This window comes from Ambystoma mexicanum, chromosome 10 (assembly GCF_040938575.1).
Source record: "Ambystoma mexicanum isolate Mex_15411 chromosome 10, UKY_AmexF1_1, whole genome shotgun sequence".
Lineage (NCBI taxonomy): Eukaryota > Metazoa > Chordata > Amphibia > Caudata > Ambystomatidae > Ambystoma > Ambystoma mexicanum.
Genome location: NC_090932.1, coordinates 1,227,993,060 through 1,228,009,372, shown reverse-complemented (window position 1 = coordinate 1,228,009,372; position 16,313 = coordinate 1,227,993,060). Strand labels below are relative to the sequence as shown.

Below are 16,313 nucleotides of genomic sequence, written 5' to 3'. Positions count from 1 at the left end.
ATGTCCAGCTAGGTGGAATCTTGTACTAGAAGTCAAGTCCGGAGACTAGAACCGCCAACATGTTAGATCCAGCTGTAAAACAAATGCACCGCTGCACCTGCAACTCATGGTTCCCAACAATTGCCCCGACTTAAGAGTAGTCACTTGTCTTCTTGTTTGGGATTCGAGGAGCCCAACTACATACTTTATTGGGCCCTCTTATTTTCCCCATTGAATCCAATATGGTGCAACTTGCATCTACCCTTGATTTACCTTTGGTGGTGGAACCTGGGTATAGGAACCAGTCTGTTCCCCCCCCCCCAGACATAATTGATAGCACCTCTTTTTCTTCACAGGAAATGTGTAAGTACTGCCTTGGGAATTCGCTCAACTACTAAATTGAGCCCCAATGATTCCTATTTGAGAGTTTTAAAATAGTCACCAAACTCCTCCCACCCTTCCAAGTAACCAAAATTATTACTTACTGTGAGCATGCATTACATTTCTGCAATTAGTAAAGTTTTGGACTGCTTAACTTTATTTTCCAAACTGCCAGTGTGCATTATAATTTTATAAGACTGATATCTGTTTCCTCCCCCACTTTAACATTGCAACTATGTATTGCTTAATAATTCCTTTAATATAAATGTAGTTGGGGTCCCAATTAGACACTTTCATTGTTTTGTGATTTAAATTACACAAACCTATAAACGTCCATCATTAATATATATTACAGGGCCTGCGGTAGCAGCCCTGTAGTTATGGTTAAGTTGCTAAACCCACACGAAGAGCAATTTTTGTATTCAAATAAACTCTTACACACAAGGATTCTTGATTAAGCAATTATTAGATTATTTAACAGTTAGTTTGAGTAAGCCTTCTTCGGAAGGGGCAATATAATAGTAACACACAAATACACACTCTTAATTTGCCTAAATCAGCAAATACCCATTTGGGATGGCACACACACACTTCCTACACCCTTCCTATACCCAAGCAAGGACACTGTGGACATGAATATATCACTGTTGCATTTAGGGCAATACTTCGTAGTATGTCAAAGACAAAGATTATTAGAATAAAACAAGAGATCTCACAAATATTTCTGAAGCAGGTAAGTACTTTTAGTAACCCCCAATACAAAGTAAGTTAACCCCTTCTTGGGAGGAAGACAAAACACACAGTCAGAGGGAAGAAGAGTTATTCAGGGAGCCAGGCCAGGCCAAAGTCAATTAGGCAAAAGTCTAGGTGAGCTGAAGTAATTCTTGCAGATAGGTAAAAATCTTGCACAATGTTTTAGAAGTCTTTTTAGAAAAAAAGAAATCAAGTATGGCCACAAGCTGATTAGGCTTGTGAGGTAAAGAAGCTGTCAGAAGCAACCAAGACAAGTCTCCACTGAGAACAAGTGAGGTTACACAATAAGAGTTAAGTTCTCTTAGACTTGACAGTACCTTTGGTTAGAAGAAATGGTTCCAGCTGGCTTCTGTTCCTGTGCTGCTCTGCAGATCCTGGGTTCCTGGGCCTCAGTCGTGGGGACATCTGGAGGACGCCTGCACTACAAAGGGACGGTCGGCATCAGAAAAGGACCAAGTTCTATTCTGTGGCACTTCGCAGTTTCAGCTCCTTGCGTCTCAGCAAATAGCACCACTGCAAACTCTTGGCTGTTGAGATGGGCTTTCCTTGCATCTGGGGTCCAGCACTCTGTTGAGGTGGCTCAGGCTCGAACAGTCCTGCTTCCTGGGAGTCCGGAGGATCTTTCTGGAGGTCTTGGCCAACTTAAAAGCAACCCACACGATCTGGTGTTCCTCTCCCTGGCTCTTTAGTTCCAACAACAACTGCAGTGGAAATTCAACCAGCTTCGAGAGGATGTCCAGGTGGCTTACTTTGGAGGTGATTGGTCCCACCAACTCATGGGGAGAAGTCGTCTTTGCAGGGCTTCTCTAGTCGAGGCGAATTCAGAGCTTTAGCACAGCAGCAGGGCTTCACCGGGCAAACCAACAGTCCAGGAGTTGCAGCAAGCGTCTCTTCCAAGTTCTTCTTTGGATTCCTTCGTCCAGTGGTTGACCCTGCCTTCCAAGCCAAAAAGCCTCCCCTTTCGAGGCTAGCTGCCAGTCAAACAACAGGGTGGCTGTCCTTGCCGGACAGCCAGCTGGCCAATCACCTATGAGTGCATTCCTGTAACCAAGGGGTTTAAGCACTGGGAGTTTCGGGCACCTCCCTCACTTCCTGCCCCTGCCAGACATACTGGAGCCAGAGGCGGGCTTCACTTCTGAATCCCGCCAAAAACAAAACAAAGGGGCCAAACCCGGTTTGGCACGCAGAGTAAATCTCAAGAAGGACCTTTCCACAAAGAAATAGCGAAAAAAGAAGACCGGTGCCATTTTGACAAAAATAGCACCGGTGGGTGCTTTACTGCAGCTGCAAACGCAGCCTGCGGTAAAAGCACACCACAGTAGTTAAAAGTAGACCACTGCCACCAGCCATTGATCGAGGAAAGGGTAACATAAAAATGTTACATGAGAAGCTAGACGAAGGGGACACCAAGCAACCCGTCCAGCACCCTATTCTAAGATAGTGTGTGCTGGGTCTAGAAAGTTACAATGTAAGTAAAGTCAATTTCACTTCACTGCTCTTGGAAACAGTCGTTTATCCAAGAGAAGGTATTTCAACCCTTGGGGAAATCTGAAGGTGCTATGTGGTACAATGTAAAAGATGATGCCTATGGAGTTTGTCAGAGTCTCCAACCAAAAGAAATACAGTGCTCAAAAAGGAAAAAGGGTCTCACTCTATCCAGGTAAAACATTAAAGTCCTCAAAATCCAGCAAAGGTGCTAGGGGTCTCTAAGGTAGAGAGGAATTCACACATTTCTGAGAATTCTCCGAAACAAAAAGATTGAGGTGCGTCATATTGTCCGAAACGCCCGCCATGTTGTATCCGAGGACAGCGCGGTGGGGAACAAGTCTGGAAAACACATTTGGGTCTCTTGGTGTTGGAAAGAGGGGCTGGGAAGGGTGGGGGAGTGAAAAAAAGATGATATCGGGCTCTTTGTTTAGGTGGAAGAAGAGCGTACGGGTGGCGCGGCAGTCTGCAGTCACTGTGGTAATCCGCGGACAGAGTCTTGGGCAGGCAGCTTGAGAAACACATCTGGGGTTATTTGGTGACTGAAAGAGGGCTTGGGTGGACAGCTTGAGACATACATTTGGGGTTATTTTTTGACTGCAAGAGGGCTTGGTAAGGGTTGTGGAGTGGAATTGAGATGAAAAATAGGGTTGGCGGACCATTTCGATGTCTCCAGATGTCATTTGAATTGGGAGGTTGAGGGCAAGTTGTGGTGTGGTGGTTGTGGCCAGCAGGCCAAATTCTTGGGTGCATGGCTGGATTATGCTGTGGTGGATGTGGCCAGTGCCTAGATTCTTGGGTGGTATTGGAGTTCTGCAGCTCTGGAAACTCGTAGGACCTCGGGAGATAGTATGCATCTTTCATATCCAATGTTGCCATATAGTCCTCCCCGTTTTAAGAGGGGGGGGGATTACCTCTTGAAGCATGGTCATGCAAAGGTTTTGGGGCTTGACAGATTTATTAGCAGGGTTGCAGATCTAGTACTGGGCGCATGGAAACGTCTTTCTTTGGCACAAGGAAATACGTTTGATAAATACCTTTGTTTACCTGATTTGCAGAGACAATCTCTATGGCATCTTTTTCCAGCAGTGTCTTTACTTCTTCTTACAGTATGCGCTGCTCTTCTGGCGTCATCTTTCTGTGTCTTGTTTATTTATTTAAATGTATAAAGCACAGAGCAGCCTTCAGGCATTGTGGTGCTTGTTAGGCAAAGTTTGTATGCAGTACCCTCTGGGAACTCTACAAACAACTCCGACTACAGGTATAGGAAACCTAACCTTTGGTACAAGCTTGTACTACACAGTTTTTGTAGCATGTTGAGAAGCCAGGCTTATCTCAACAGGCGTCAATGTGAGCTGTAGTGGAGTTACACAGAGATTTACAGTTACAAGTATTCAATAAACTCTTCCACTCAAGTTCCTTGAATAAACAATTATTAATTTATTTATCAGTTAGAATAAGCCTTCTTCAGAAGGGAGCAATATCAGTAACATTCACATACACTTCATGAAATACACACTCTTAAAACCTCTAAATCAGTAGATACCCTTTTGAGATGACTCACAGACACTACCTACACTCTCAGGTGACTTCAATTGCTAGGGTGCTGGGGACATTAATATATCATTGTTGCATTTAGAATCATACAGAAATAAGTCAAAGGAAAAGGTTATTTAGAACATACAAGAGACCACAAATATTCTTAAGCAGGGGACCTGCAGCAGTGAGTCATTGCTTGGGAGGGATGGAGCCTCTCCCAGGTGAAGTTCTGCCTCTTCCTCTAGATCTTTTATTTCCTCTTTGAAAGCAAGAAGAGGAAGATTGTCCTTGTGATGGGCCCCAAGATGAAGACTGTCCGCCCTGATTGTATCCGGAAGAGCACTGTGAACCCGGACTTAGAAACCTTCTGGAGTTGGAGGAGCTCCATCGTACGTAGGGCGTGTTGGTTAACTAGCTGAGAGATTTAAGAGCGTCATACTCCTCCTTTGCGCTCTTGAAGGCGTCTTCGACAGCCTTAACGAAAAGAACATTCGGTTCCACCTGCAAGTTAAGGAGGGTGGCCAGAGTTTCTAGCTTAAAACCAGACTGCCTGATCCAGGCGTGTCGCTTGATGAGCGTGCCTTCTGCGATGAGGCGGTTGGCATGGTCTGTTGCATCGAGATTATTCTTGAGGATGCAGTTTGATACCTGCTTGCCCTCTGCAATAGTGCTTAACAATTCTGATTATAGAGGTTCTGGAACTGCTTGAACCTGGTGTTCCAAGTGATCCCACTTGTGGCAGCTATAACTAGCCATTAGTGTGATTCTAGCTTGATATGCAGCTGAAGAGGCAACCTTCCTTCCGAAAGTATAGATTTTCTTGCTTTCTTTGTTTGGCGGGGCTTCAGCCGATGCCAGAGGAGTGCCAGCCCTCTTTCTGGTAGTGGTGATGACTAGTGAATCAGGTTTTAGCTGACCCCTAATATACAGGGGGTCTATGGGCGCTGGCCTGTATAATTTCTTGATTGTGGGGTTAACCGCCCTTGTGAGGTTAGGCGCAAGTAGGGAGGGCTGTATATGTCTTTGTACACACTGTAACAATGGGATAAACTGGCGGACTTTGTCCCCCAGAATGTGCTCCACAAAGTCATCGTCTAATTGTGCCTCTTGGGTGTCAATACTAAAGTGTTGGGCAGCCTTCAGCAGCAGTTCATTGTATTGTAGTTGGTGGTCTACAGGAGAATCTGCTACAGGCTGGTCTTGGGGGGTCAGACGACTGGATGATGTAGTTGTTGCCATCATCGTTGTCGTAGTATTGGTCCTGACGGTGTAGGTCCCCTTGAGAGCCAGGGTCTTGTGACCCTAAGCGATCCACACCATACATTTCCTGAGAGGGATCTTGGTAGGTGGAGGCCAGGAGGCCTAGGGCAGAAGTGCTAGGCTGTGGGTCCAGATGAGGTTTTTGGCAGGGGGTTGATGTTTTGAAGTCCCCCTCTGTAAGGCATCTCTAAGGGAAGTTAGTACTTCTAGATGCTGGTCTATGAAGTCAACACAGCATGACATCCTTTTTTATAATTCTGTTAAATTGTTCAGGGGTATAGTCACATGAAGGTAGGGGTGGCTTGGGAGGGTGCCTGGTCCTGGTGATGCATAGCCCCTGAGAGTTTGTCTGCAGGGGAGGAATAGTCCATAACCTGAATGCTTTTGGAGGACAAAGGCGTTGAGGATTTCGACTCACTGGCTCCTGCACTTCAATGCTGTAACAAGGCTACGAGGGAAAGCAGGAAAGATGCCACATCGTACGTACATCTGGGAACACTTTTTTTACATTTTAGGTCAAACTCATGGTTACCACTGCTTGTTTGACCTCTCACTGCTCACAAACCACAGTTGTGGAGGCCTACAGGTATGGCACTTACAAAAATCTATATTGGAACACAATAGTAGCACAGTAAAACATTAATTTGTACAACAGTCATTTGTAATGTGCCAGCTGACATTGTAGTGGTTTACCAGACACCACTGATTGTCCATAATGTGCACTGGGCCCTTGCACGGCTCCATGTCATTTAATTGCCGGATTTTCTTTATTTATTTGTTACAGCAGATTTTTTTGTTTTTTACACATTTTTTTATATATTCCCAAGCAGCCACACCAAATTTATATATTTTTCTAAACCACCCCGCCCCCCCACCCCCAAAAATTTGATGTTTTTTCGGCTAAAAACGTGCAGTAAAAAACATTGTGAAAAAACATCCTGCGATGAAAGGACGTTGTGCACCTCCCATCCTTCCCTGCAGTAAAACTTCCCTTGTAATTGCAGCCTTTGCTCCATCAAGGGGACTAGCCATCTCATCCTGTACAAACGCAGCACCTCAAAACGGAACTGGATCTGGGTTGGAGGTGTCAAAATCAAAAATAGCAGAGGAGATGCAAAAGGACGAGGGCGAGACACAGATACATGTTGCGCAGTGGAAGGATTTTTATATAAGTCAGCACGATTAAATAATGTGCTTGCTTTTGCCTTTATGTGTGGGATCTCGCGAGCAGTGGGTCAAAGAAAAAGATATTTATGAAACAGGGTGACCATGGTGGAGTAGTGAAGTGTGTTGTCTGGTTGTATGATGGCACACATAAGAGCCTGAAACTCGCCACAGTTGTCGAGAAGACTTCATCAAGTGCAGCACTGCTTAACATGAGGTCATTTATTGCTGGATACTACCTGCATTCCAAGCAATTTCATGGCTCCTCACAGTATGAATATCCAATTTATATTCTAAGCTTAGATAGTTTATAAGAGTTTTATTTACAGCATTGCATGTAACGTGAACCTTACAAGTGGCTGACTGAGCACTGTACAAAGATAGAAAATATACATCTCAAACATTCAGCAATCAATTTTTAAAATACTAAGTATTCAATCAAAGAGGAGATTTTCCTAATCCCTCCTAAAATGAAGGAGATCAGATGCAATCCATAGCAAAACTGGCAGAGAAACACAGAAGCCACTACTGAGAAAGGCTAGTTGGGGGTTCAAGTTTTGACCAGCTGACCAAGATTATTCACATTATGTCTGAGTGCTAAATGCCCATACACGGTTTTCCAAATAGCTGGGCTGATTCAGACGTAAGCGTTTTAAAACTAAAATTCCACGTTTTATTTTTTTTATTGTGTTTGTTTCATCACAAAAATTTTACAATTTACACATACATTTAAAGAAAATTACAAAAATGTAATTTCTCATGTTTGAAATACCTACAATTCATACCAATCTCACATATATACTAAGTCATACACAAATTTTCATAACATCAAACAGATAAAACTGAAATTGAAATCAGGCATCTTTAAGAATTAAAATTCGTTGAACTAACACTTCAAGAAAACTCATAACATTAATAAGTAAATTAATACCATTTCCCCACATACATTTGTTCCACAGTGCAAGCCTCGAAATTTCTGAACCAGAATACCAATGGCTCCCAAAGTACTCAATTCTGACCTCCTCAAAGTCTGGACAATACATCACCAAATGTTTCAGAGACTCAACCGAGTCAGCAGCATGACAAAAACGACATTCCATACCTAGGTTCCCAAACTTTTCCTTATATTCAGACCAGTTACTAATACGTTCACATGTGCAAAACTGATTCAATCGAAAACGCATATATACATTTCTTGCTATTGAACATGGAAATTGGAAGATGTATCTGGGCAAATCCCCCATTTTTCTTCTAAATACTGCGTATTCTTTATAAGCTTTATAATTTCCTATGCGATCAGATTGCAGACACCAGTTCAACAATTGGAATTTACGCTTATTAGCAGGCAAACATAATATGAGATCTTCCTAAGTTATATTTGTCGCTTCCAAAATCAGGTCCATTTTGTTTACAAATTTGGATAAGTCAGGTAACGATCTTAGTTCAATCATTTTGTTCAGATCTACATAAAGAGAGTTCCTATGTGGACTCAATATTTTCCTATAATTATTTAATTGCCTCCAATTCCGTTTGGCCGATAGAGGCAGTAATCAAAGTTTGTGCCGAATTAGATCATTTGGAATAGAACTTGCTAAACCCAGTACCCTTTTCCACAATTTTCCCTGAGTCGTATCTAACAATACATCAATCTCTACGGTGCATATGTCAAGTATATATAAAACACATGGTTCGATTTTTAGCAGGTAGAATTCAATAACAGGGATTAGAGAGAAGGTACAGTATTCTCTATACAAGATACACATTTGTGAGGTCAAAGGTTTCATTTTTTCCTCCAGATGCTTCTGCCACCATAGTTTGGAATTCTGGTCGGTAAGTGTATAACCAAGATAGCGTATATCCTTAACCACCTCAAGCTCTTCCATCCCAATTGACCAATTAAAATACATTGATTTTTTCTTTCCATCAGCAAAAATTAAAATCTTTGATTTAGCCTGATTTATCTTTAAATTATACTCCTCTGCAAAGAGATGGAAGGCATTCAACTTATTCCGCAGCCCGAAAGGGGTTCTATTGAACAGATGTAGATCATCCGCAACGCTAATGCAGTTTAATTTAAGATGACCAAGGACTGCAGGATAAGTCGTGATATCCTTCCATATGGTATCTATGTGTAAAAGAAAAAGATTGAATAACGCTGCGGCCAAAGAACAGCCCTGTTTTAACCAGATTTCTGTTGGAATTGGGGTGTGAGGGTTCCTATTTTGTTAACACGTACTCTATAGTATGTCTTTGAGTGCAATAATGCTATCAAGGCCAATGCTATTAAGGCCACTAAATGTACAGGTATCCCTAAATGAATCATTATTTTCCAGAGCTTAGATCTTATCACAGTGTCAAAGGCAGCACCAAAATCTAGAGCATCCATATAGTGTGCTCCCGTTCCCATTCTTTTCGTTTGGCACTGTAGAAATGAGAGAATAGTGGCATTGAGAGTGCACCCCATAGCTTTCCGGAAGCCAATCTGAAATTTAGACAGGGTATCATCTGTAGAGAGAAATTCCTGTAGTTCCTTTAGAATCAGCTGAGAGAAGACCTTAGAGGAGGCATCAGTTAGTGCTATAGGTCTAATATTTTGGGGATCATTCAGGGGGCCCTTCTTGTAAATAGGCACTATTATAGCGGAGCACCAGGAACTAGGAATTTGTTTAGTAACAAATATTGCATTGAATTTCACTTTAAGAATCCTTGCCCATAAATGCGGATCAATTTTTATTACGCAAGACGGACTCCCATCCGGCCCAGAAGCTTTAGATTCCTTTAGTTTTGCTATTGCATCTATAATGTCATCTATAGACCATGGACAGTGCTCCAGAATAAACTCCGAGTACTCGACAGTTGATTAAATATCAAATTCCTTGGGTAATTCAAATTTTTTAGTAATATATTGGACCCAAGTAGAAGCCAAAATAGATGGCTCGTTAAAGTTATCATGAGCATTCAGGGTTCTGATTAGAGTCCATATATTCCTAGTATCGTGAGCCAAGATGTTGTGCATCATGCGCTGGTTGTCTTTGATAGCAATAGCATATCTTAGTTGTTTAATCTGGTTCCTATGTGATAAAATAATATGCTTCTTTTCAATGCGGTATGCTTCAAGGCCTAGATTCGATCTGGTTAGTTTCCTCACATTACAGTTTTTTATGATTTTCAGGTTATGAATTCTTAGGTCGAATGCATGTTTGTGCTCCTTTGCAGTAGGAATAGGCTTCTTATCCTGAGCAATTTCCAGCATATATTCCCGAATTTTGCTGTTTAACTTTGCTTCAATTCCTGTGTTCGTATACAAAGGATTCCGACTGATTAGCATGAAATGCAGATCTTCCATTTTATTGATCAGTCTCTTACAGATATACTTATTCCATCTTATTGACAAACCCGGCTTGTCTATCTCCATCAGTCCAAGCCTCACCTCAGTTTCAAGGCACCAATTGGTAATGTTTATACTAATGAAGATGGCTGAGTGGTCCCCATAACCATAGTTCAAAATTTGCGTGGGTTCACAAATCTTCCAAAGAAAGGTGGAAATAAAAAAATGATCAATATAGGAACTCAGGTCACCCTGCCTCCAAGTAGTCAAGTGTGGACTAGGTTCTGGTTCTACCAATTGCAAGTCCCATCCCAGTAAGTATCTCACCCACCTTTGTCCATTTTTTATCGTCAAGGGTAACTTATTTTTTCCGGTATTTATTTTAGTGTGCTTGCTCTTAAAACAGGAAGAATTAAAATCCCTGCCTATTATGATCCCCATGTGTTTAGTATTTACAAATAGGTTTTTCAGAATTCCATCTAGTGTGCGACATATTTGCTCACAGGTGATTAGAACCTTATTCCAATATATGCATATAACTACAAGAGTTAGGTCTTGTGGATTGCATGTGTTCAGTTGTAATACCATTACACTTGCATCTTTGTACAATAGCTTAGCCTTAGATGTACATCTATTGCTTACAAGTATTGCTAGACCACCAGAGGGCCTACCTTTCTGTCCTCTGGTAGCATCCATTGAGTAACAACTATAACCCACAATATTAAAGGAAGACATATGCATAGTCTCTTGGAGCAGAATAATTTCGGGACATTTATCTGGATCATTTTTCCCAAACCACCGAAAAAATGTGCCAAGCCACAACAATTCCATGATGTGACTCTTATAGGGCCCCCGCTACGCTAACGTATCCTTGTTGGCTTTCCCAAGGGAACATGCTGTTCCACTAGGACCAGGGGTGACCCCATTCAATGCAACTACTAATGCTAGCAGTTGCTTTAGCGTATCTGCACTAATGTTGAGATGTGGCACAGTTTGTAGAGTCACTTCTTTTTTTACTTTCAATTACGGGAGGAGTTTCCAAGAATTCCTCTGCATCTTTTATATTCATGAATACAAATGGGACGAGACCAAGTGCATGAAAGTTCTCCCTCTGTTCCCATATCATCTTCATGATTATCATTGACTGGAATCCACATAAAATACGATGGTTACAATTGGTAGCAAGCCTAATCCAATCAAGATCATCTGAACGGAGGGTTCTTAATGGCGGAATCGCTTGGAAGGTTTTCAACATAAAAGTTCTATTCAAGCTCGTTCTACCATTAATTTGTACATTGCTTTCCCATCCCATAATAACTGGCATTCCTGAGATCAATTTCTGCTCACTGGTCACATTCTTAATATCTGACTCTGGTGTACATTCCTCTTCATACACTTCCTATTCCATTCCCTCTACATTATCTTTTGGTATAGGATTAGGACTTATCGTAATACTGGAGGGTTGCTTCTTTGGTTTATCCCTCTGTCCAATCCCTACCTCAGGGGATTACACCACTTCATCATTCACAGAAGCTATCATTTCTTCTTCCCCTTGGTTCTCTCTGCCCACTGTTCCTTCCATCCCTGGCTCACCCATCGGCACACTCCTGCCAATATTATTACTACAAGGATAATTGTTCTTAGATGTTTTTGGTTTTTTTTCTGTTTTTTATTATTTACTGGGTAGAATTGTGATAAAGCAGTTTGAACACTCTAAGTACCAGAACCAAAAGATATGTACTGTCCCTTTTTTTGCAGCTGGGAAACACATTCCTTACCGAAACTCACCCCAACACAACCAGATCCTACATTCAGGTGCTTATTTTTTTGGGTACATTTTTTTGGGGAGCGGGGAGCTTTCTCACAATCCTCGGAGTAGAGGTCTAAGTGGACCTTAGACTCCTCATCTAGTTGGTGGAGATCAATACCATTCTCCTCTTCCTGGTTGTTCGCTACTACTTTTTGCAAGTTTGTAGGTACAACCTCTAGGATAATTTTTGGTTTTAAATTTGCTGATTCTTTTTTGCGTTTTTCAGCTTGTTGTTCTTTGCCTCCCTTTTTTTGTGTCCGAGCTGTGGTTCTTCTTTCCCTCCTTGTTAACACCACGGTCTGCTTTTCACACTCGCTTTCAGGATCGGAATTCATCATACTTCCACATATCACTTCCTTTATGTTATCGGAGAGATCAATCAAATCTAAGAGCACTGTAGGACTGTCAGATCCATACCTCTCAGGCATCAGTTCCTGCTTAGGGGGATGTGTGCACTCAATCTCAAACATACTTTCTCCCAAGATGGATTTCTTGACTGCCTCTATGTCAATTTGTATCTGTTAAATTGACACGCCACCCCCCAAGACTCTTATTGATTCCAGAACCGGATTGTTGAATTCCAAATCAGAGTTAGAATGACTGCCTATTGGTACAGCCACCATTTCAGCAAATGATTTGATTTCAACATTAACCATTCTTTCATCTCCAGGGGTCTGTGTGGAGTTATCCTTAAGGGATACCCCCTATTATTATCCTTGATTAGGGTCGACGCAGCTTCGCAGGTAAATAGAAGTCCCTCTACTTTGTTGATTTTACATAACATTTCGGTCACATTCGGTCTTAGGTCAGCTAACTCACAATGGGTTCTTTCATGACCCTTGTCAAGCAAGTCAAGGATCCTAGATAGGACTGGAAAATCAAAACCAAACCCCGGGGCATCTTGAGCTCGTAAATCCAACACTTCATCCTGCCTTGGATCTTCTTGCAGTTCTGTTTTGGAGCGAGTACCTATTATTATGTAAATAGATCCAGCAGTTCAATAGGATTCATAAAGGTTTTATTAGTTGTTGGAGAATAGATGGAGTTATCCAACAACTTCTTTCCATAATATATATATATATATCTCCTTTCTGTTTTTTTTTCATTTTTTCATTGTGTAACACATCCTCAGACATATCTCGTGAACAGGAATGAAAGCTACAGTTGCGTCGCGCCAGTAAACTAAACATATGGACATCCTCTCTTCCAGCTATATTTTTAGAGACTGGTGTGGAGGGCCCTAAAGAAAATCTCATTCTCTTACCCACTTCAGCCTCTATTGTGGGACCGAGAATAGAGCAATCGTTCAACCCTCCCATCGCGCTTTTTGTACATTGCACAGGGTCCAACTTCTTACTCATCCACTCATCAATTTCTGCCTCTGTTTGATTCATACTAACTGGCATAGAGAAATCGCTTAACTCCTTAACATTGTATTTGATGGGTGAGGATACAAAAGTACTGGACGCCCTTCCATTTTGCTGTTCAATCTTAGTAACGTCTAACATAACCTCACCTTCCTGGTTCATACTCTGTAGCATGGGTAAATTAAGACTATGTTCATTACATTCAAAATTAACAACCTCATCTAGTGAGGTGCTTTGATTAGCTAGATCCTCATTAAGGGATCTTTCATTTTGCAATTCCATGGTTGCTGCCACTGGGCTTAACACTCCTGTGAGTTTCCTACCACTTCTGAGCCCATTGACCATGTTACTTAATCTCACCACACATCCTCGCTACACATATACCCACACTGGAGCCTAAGGTCCCAGGTTATCAAGGTTAATAAGTCAAAGGAAAAAATCAGCAATTACGTCTCCCCAGAACAAAATATGCACATAGGTTTAAATAATTAGACAATAGACAAATCAGAAATTAAATTAAAAAATTAACTATAACAAAAGCCAGCTTACCACCCCGCCACCACGCCAAACAGCCCAACAGCCTCTACACTTGAGAGGCACTTGCGATACGCGTGCATCCCTCAATTAAAGGAATAGTTTGAATACGAGGCTGTGTTGGGGGCACGGCCAGGCAGTGGGTGGATCGAATGGGATGAACAACGTCACCGTAACTGCAAATAAAGAAGCAGACGGGACGTAAGTAAAGTGAGAAATGAAAATGACGAAGTGCTCAGCACAAACACCAGCGTTCAGTATAAAGGACACACTATCCCCAACATAAAGTCCAATAATTTACTTGCAAAGTCCTTGAACACGTTACGAAAGCTGCTGCTTTCTCTTGCCGACACAGACTCGTATTGAAAGTATAAACAGCTCACGCAGAAATCCTCTCGGCAGCAGAATAGACAGGGCAGCCCAACAGCCTCTACACTTGAGAGGCACTTGCAACGTTTTATTTGGTTGCACTCTTCACGAGGAAGCCAATGATATAGGTGAAGTGAGGAAGAAGAATGGTCCCATTAACACAGATTAGGAAGATTGATGAATGAGGGATGGACTTACGTGCAAGAGTACTTCTAAACAATCAAATAAATAAGCTGGGCGTGGGTTCAGAGACTGCTGTGCCTAAAGACCAAAGCTACACCTCACTGACTGTACAATGAGTGAGAAACATGTAGGGGGTTGTTTGTGGTCCCATGCAGTAGGGATGTGACCAAGCAGTTTGGGCTGGGCTACCCCTTTTTGGAGCAGGACCAAGCCCGATTTGCAGATGTCTTTTTTCCTTCTGCAATGGTATGGCAGGATGGAAAATCAATCTTCTGGAGGGTTGTTGCAAAGTGCAATACCAGAGTTTCTGATTAATCCAAAGCTTTCCTACCATCAACCTTCAGTTTTGCGAATTCAATAGGCAAAGCATTTCATCTGTCAATGCGTGAAAGCACAAGAGAGTGGTTGAGTATTGGACACATCCTCCTGGGGAGAAATGAGTGAATCCCATCCAAAGGGAAAGTTTAATATGGGCCGTCTAGATTATTCTAAGTAATAGGATTCTGGAACAAAAACAAGATAATTAGACAAAACCCCCAGAAGATTTAGTAAAATCAATGATCTGTGGGACAATTCTTTACTTACCCAGCAAATGAAACCAGGACAGAATAGCAGTAAAAATACTTGCCTTTCCTCGGAAGAAAAGAAGATATGCAATCTTTGACATGCAGCTCGCAGTGCCCATTCAGGCCTCAACCGTAAGGAGGCAACTTTTATTAACGAAGTGAGGCCTCATTTTCAGCCACCAGATCTTCCAACGGCACCGCATACACATTGAATACCTCAGGTAAAAGAAATTGACCCTTGGTGGAACCCAGGGCCCACAAGGAGGGATGGTGTTACATGGAGGTTCCCATTTTGATGAATTCAGAATGCTGAGAGTGGAAAGATAAACACCAGTATAGAATTTACTAACATCCAGAGAGGCTACTAAGATTGAAAGCAGCAGGGCCCCATGATCCCATGCCAAAAGCGATTCACAGAACCAGTAAAAAGAGCAAACAGGGAGCCCCACTGCCCATATTTCCCAGAAAGTCATCCACCACCTGTATTGCAACTATCGGTAATACGGCAAGGTTGAAAACCTGGTTGTATGGCCTAGTTCAATATGGCTTTGCAGCTGACAAGCCACTGTGCTTTCAATCATTTTCCAAAGTAAAGGGAGAAGTATTAAAACAGATTTAAAAAAAAAATAATGGCAAAAATCAGGCAATGCTTAAGGTATGAGGAAAGGCACCTTGGCATACAGTGTGTTTGACAATGCTTTGAAATTAAGATTGAGCATCAGGGGAAAGGTCCATGGAGAATTCTTTGGAGGAATCAAGTAATCCCTGCATAATGTATGTTTCAGACTCAATCACACAGAAGTAACCATTAGACGTTGGTTGTGTAAATGTGTAAAAATACTCCATATGGAGCAGAATGGAAAGCCACAAGGGGAACCGTAGAAGGCATTGTAGCTGATCAGTTTTTCTTGCAGCACATATTAAACTTTGTTTTATGAAAACAAATGAAAGCAATTTATGGTTTTAAACCAATTCTCCGGAGATAAAAAGTGTCTGCGTCAGCCATGGAAGGGGTGTTTTCGGGTGTCTCAATTTGTTTTGTGCAGCAATATTTGGACTGGTATGAATGAGAGGGAATGGTTGGTGGAGGATTTAGGGCCATTGCATACACTTTCAGAAAGGCCTACTGCAACTATTAGCCAACTTGAAAGATCAAAGAAAGGGGATCTAAGAGTCTAGAAGTGGTGCAAAAGGTCATTCTGTGTACATACCGAAACTCTCGAAGCTTCTCTCCGGTATAGGGGTCCCACATGATTACACAAATGTCATATGAGGCAGTCACAAGCAGAGCCGCATCCGGTGAGAAATCACATGACACGACGCTCCCATGGTGGCCCTCCAGCTTCCTGATTAACGTATAAGATCGCAGACTCCACAAGAGAACCTGGTTGGACGGCATAGATGTAATAAGAGTTAAGTGCTGTGAGAAACAAAAATCAGAACCGATTCACTCTTTGAAATCATTACATTGATTAAAAGCAGATTTAACAACTCCATGGACTGGCGTTTTGTAGCGTGGGGGAAGAGGACGGGCAACACCATTTGTTCTATACTGCACTGAATAAAGGACAAATAATACAGTGTATGGAAAATAA

The 16,313-nt window shown here is 42.0% G+C and overlaps 1 protein-coding gene across 4 annotated transcripts in view; it reads right to left on the bottom strand.

Moving 5' to 3' along the window:
- WSB2 (WD repeat and SOCS box containing 2) overlaps nt 1–16,313 on the bottom strand; it is a 263,989-nt gene that overhangs the window by 72,514 nt on the left and 175,162 nt on the right. For all 4 annotated transcript variants that reach the window (XM_069619202.1, XM_069619204.1, XM_069619201.1 and 1 more), the window contains one exon: nt 15,930–16,102. In XM_069619202.1, coding sequence (XP_069475303.1) covers nt 15,930–16,102 — 173 coding nt within the window. The remainder of the gene's footprint in view (nt 1–15,929; nt 16,103–16,313) is intronic.